The 4742-nt window shown below is 33.6% G+C and overlaps 1 protein-coding gene across 1 annotated transcript in view; it reads left to right on the top strand.

Moving 5' to 3' along the window:
* The window catches only part of LOC106474178 (CD109 antigen-like), a gene marked incomplete at both ends in the record, with an annotated part of 37774 nt that overhangs the window by 16045 nt on the left and 16987 nt on the right, over positions 1-4742 (top strand). Inside the window, 4 exons of the mRNA XM_013934870.1 lie at positions 641-754; positions 1212-1274; positions 1581-1769; positions 4499-4645. Of these exons, the coding sequence (XP_013790324.1) occupies positions 641-754; positions 1212-1274; positions 1581-1769; positions 4499-4645 (513 nt within the window). The remainder of the gene's footprint in view (positions 1-640; positions 755-1211; positions 1275-1580; positions 1770-4498; positions 4646-4742) is intronic.

The raw sequence follows: 4742 nt of genomic DNA, 5'->3' as shown, positions 1-4742 counted from the left end.
TTAAACCAAACCTTCTTAGTATTTTTTATTAGCTTTATTAAAAGTCTCCCAAATGTTAAGTTTCCTGCTATAAATTATGTTAGAACCTCTTTAGCAAAGCTTTGGTATAATGAGGTGATTCTGACATTATTCCGAGACCACACTTTAGCGAGGTTTTCCTTTTTCATTACAACGTTCCATTGAATTCAGTTACGAACTAATATGTTTATTTTAGTTAACATATTTCAAATATTACATAAATGAGTTTGGATAACATACAACGTAATAAGCTCAAGCAGGTAGTGGGAAATAAACTTCCAGTGATTCAGTGTTTGCTGTCTCACCCTCTTCTTTACACCTTTTGAAACATAAGATTTAAAACAAAAAAAAATATGTATAAAATATATTTTAACAGAGCTAACACAGTACAAGAGGTAAAGATATTAATGAATAATTGTCGAACTGATGAGTAAGTAAAGGTTTAACTGTTTCAGCATTGACTGAAAATATTTATCAACAAATCTTTAAGAACGACTCTGAAGCGATAAACTTTGCGATGTAATAAAAACTTTGACAATGTAAACAAATATTAACTCTTAATGTATTTTTTGTTTTGTAAACCCCTTTTTTAGCAAGGAAGTATATTTTTTTTTAATTGCAGGCCCGTTACAAAGATGAGACAGGAGAAATGGCCAAAGCTAATCTTCTTGTTTATGCCTCGTACTGTCCAACTGAACGTCATCTTCAGGTGGTTACCAGCACTAAACACCCAAAGGTGAAAAATTGATGTATTAATTTGTGTATTGTTAAATTACTGACATTTTATTGCTGTCTAAGGAGCTTTATATGTGGAATCAAATGCATTATTGGGTTTCCTTTTGTATTTGTTTATCTAAATAACGTTCTATTTGTAAAGTGTATATTATTGCGTTTCTAAACATTTTTTCGGACTGTTTAGCAATTATGTATTACTGTTTTCCTAAGTTTCTTCGTTGTTTAAAACAAAGTACCTTTATTCGGTTTTGTATTGGTATGTTCCCACGATCTATTTGGTTGTTTGAAATACTCTACTTATGTCTGTTCCCTCTGCTCAGATAGCCTGAAAAAAATGTAACAAAATATAAAGATTCGATTGTACTAATTTTCTGCAACTTCCATGTTACTTCAGCTAAAACTTTGAGTGTTATGGTATGAAGTAATATATGTTTCTATTTTTCATTTTCACAAAACAGGTCGGTGAATTCATAATTCTCCACGTTAGGGCGGATTATTTTGTAGGAAATTTCTCATACGTGGTAAGTTTGAATTTTTGATTTTTTTTTTACAATGCATGTGTTATTTTCAATAAAATACACAAATGTAATACAAATTTTATTCGAATTGTTCTAATTTGTTTCTTGTTTATTACGTGCTATGTCATCTATTGAAATATGTATATATCAACAGTAGCGAAAGAAGTCTTGATTTATACATCATCAATATAGATGAGCATTTTTGGTTTTGTGTTAATGTTATTTGAAGCTGTTTTACTAAGCACGTCTCGTATTTTGTGAGGGTTTTTCCGTTTCTAAACACCTTTTCCATTCCCCATGTATGAACAGGTTATTTCCAAGGGAACTATTCTGTTAGCTGGGCAGGAAGAAATGACTTCGAGCATTAAAACATTTGCAGTAGCTCTGTCTCCAGAAATGGCGCCTACTGCTACTATTGTTATTTACCATATTGCCCGAGGGGGCGTGGTTGTTGCTGATAGCTTGACGTTTCCAGTAGATGGATTTTCCAGGAACAATGTAAGATTTATGTTTTCTTAAAACTTAATGGCGACAATCCTATGCATTCTTATCTACTCATGTGGTTAATGCAATTGTATCTTTGAAACTTTGGTTAACGTTAAGATCTGGAATTTTAGTTTTTTATATTTCCCCAAAACATTTTCGTCCCAACATGGATTTTAGAGTCGTATTCCCACAATATAAACACTCAAATGCAAAAAATGAAATTCAAATTTCACCCCTTTTTCAGTAACTGCTCCACTCTTGTTTTTATTTTATTTCGTGGTTTACAAAAGCTTATGTATATTTTGCTTGATATAAACGCATACTCATATACATACGTTCATAAAGAACTAAACAAAATATCATGATGATGAAAACATCCTTTTTAGGCCATTTTGTATGTAGACAGTACTTGTGTATTATGATTAAGCCGATTTTTCACTCTTTGTGCTTAACAGCGAACGCTGTATACAGAGAGAAAATTGGATGTAGGATGTAAATTATGTAAAAATAGAAATATTTCGGAACTATTGCATTATTTAAGGCAAATGAAAAAAAAACAATATGCACTAAGTACATTACACACTCCTATGAAGGAGCAGTTGGTTCATTGTATATATATATATATATAAGTAGAGACAACTTAAGAAAACCAGTGCTAAATCTCAGTGGAAACACTAGACAGCAATAAACACTTGATTGGAGACTTTTATGGATTGTATTAAAAAGTTTTTGGACGACGTTTTGAACTGTTAGCACAGATCTGCATCAACCAAAAACTGTTAAGGCAGTACAGTCCACAAATATCTCCAATATAGTACATTCTTTTCTGCCTAAACTTCTCTTACACAAGCCATAAACCCCCTTTTTTATTTTGAAAGAGTTAGAAAGGTTTGTTTGAGATCTTAAAAAGTGCTTTACTTAAAAATGTTAGTTAGTTAACCCTTTAGTTCACTCCGTAGAGCACTCGTGTGATGTTAAAAAAAACCTCGGATCCGAATCCTGCACGCAGGAAACGAAAAACTTGAAATTCCACAAGAAAGAACTGGCTCCTAACCAAAGGTCATACCACGATCATGAGATAAGACTCGAGGACGGATCTTGTTTATAAGGAAAGAAGAATGTAGCTTGTGTTGTAAAAAAGTGCTTTACTAGCAAATGATACTGCGTCAAACTTTTAGTTCAGTTGGTAGAGCACTCGTCTGGTATACGAAAGTTTCATGCAGGAACTGTTACCAATTAGCTTACCACATATTGCAAGTTTTCGATGCTTAAGTCCGATTGTATTAAGTGCTATGTCATACTGTAAAAAGTATGGATATGTTTTCGCTCTGATTTCGATTTGGTTATAAGTGAAATCATTGTGTTCTCTGACTAATTATTCTTTTTATCAACATAAGGCAATTTTCAATATTATATTTGATGCCTATATATTAAATATGTATGTTTAGGAGAAACTAAATAAGATTTCATTAACTGGGTAAAGATACGTTTTTGAAGGTTATTGTTAAATAGTATCTTTGGAGGAAAGAAATGTTCAACTTACTTTCAGTTAGATCTGAGCTTGAGACTGTTTGCTTAAAACTGTTGTTAGGATAACCTTAATAAGGTTAATTGAATAACTTTTCAGAATTTGACAAAATCAGTGTTTTTAAGTTGCTCCCAAGGCTCAACCTGGAGGGTTTGTAACACTAAAAGTCAAGATTGAATAACCGCGGTGAGCACAGTGCAAACAGCTTATTGTGTAGTTTTGGGCTTAACACCCAGTCTTAAAGTCAGGGAGACATGTTTCGTGGGTTTATTCTCAAACAAACTTTCTGATACGCTCTTTTTTTAAAAATTCTGAATAGAGATTTGAACTTATTTCAATGTCTAGAATCTGAATTGTCCACCAGCGTAGCCGAACTCGCATTAGTTTCCAGGCTTTGAGGAGATAAAACCAGTATCTTAATCCAAAATCCCCATAAAATACGGTAGTGGTGGCACATGTTGCGTCATACAAGATCTGGGTCCTCAGTTCTATAAAATCGTTTTCTCTGCGGTTTTTGCGAGTTCTGTCGGTAGAGCTTGCCCCTATAATGTAACCAAGTGCGATACTTGCTGAACATGAATACTTCTACTATTTTGTGTAAGAGCAATACAGTCCGGCCAACTTCATCTTGGACGAACACCGTTAATAGCGAGCTCGTTTTGGTGTGAAGTGTTGTTTTTTTTTTATAAGTTAACAGTTCGACCTCTTTATCGAAGCACGTTTTTAAGGTTCTAGCTTGAATACCGGAAATACTGACACTCCTTTCTAGCCTATCTAATCCTCTGAATTCGGTCTCATTAATTCGCGAACTGGGTGTTAAAAACAATAAAACAAAGTTTTAAATCATAAACCATGGCCTGTTGCATAACAATAGTAACAATGGCAGACGTATACAAAGAATATTTACTACTGTATAATATCGGCTAAGAAAGCATTTCATATACATTCCAGACAAAATTATGTAACATTTTTTATAATTTTCACTAATTTATTGTATATAAGTTACAAGCACAATCGTCACACTACTTATATTTACATACAACATTTTACGCTCTTGAAATTACACTAATAGCGGACAACGGTTACGGAATCACAGTATCTTATACCAGTATTTAACACACTTCGTAATAATATGTTATTTATGATGGAATGCAGTGTTAAGAGAATGTTCGTTAATTATGTGATGTTACCTATAAATGTTGTTATTGTGCAGTTCACTGTGAGCTTGACGAAGACCAACACGACAAATGAGTCTGTGGAAGTGACTGTTAGTGGTCATCCTGGAACGTACGTGGGCATGGCAGCAGTTGACCAAACACTGTATAGGATGCAGACCGGCAGTGAGCTCAACCATGGCGATGTAAGTGTAGCAGCCAAATCATTGTAACCACACATTTTATCTAAGATTTGGCTTCTACACTTTTAGTCTGGGTGTCTGCATTGTAACCACACATTTT

Source organism: Limulus polyphemus, unplaced genomic scaffold (genome assembly GCF_000517525.1).
Source record: "Limulus polyphemus unplaced genomic scaffold, Limulus_polyphemus-2.1.2 Scaffold6917, whole genome shotgun sequence".
NCBI classification, from domain to species: Eukaryota; Metazoa; Arthropoda; class Merostomata; order Xiphosura; family Limulidae; genus Limulus; species Limulus polyphemus.
The sequence above is the reverse complement of the archived record's forward strand: the minus strand, read 5'-3'. Positions and strand labels throughout refer to the sequence as shown.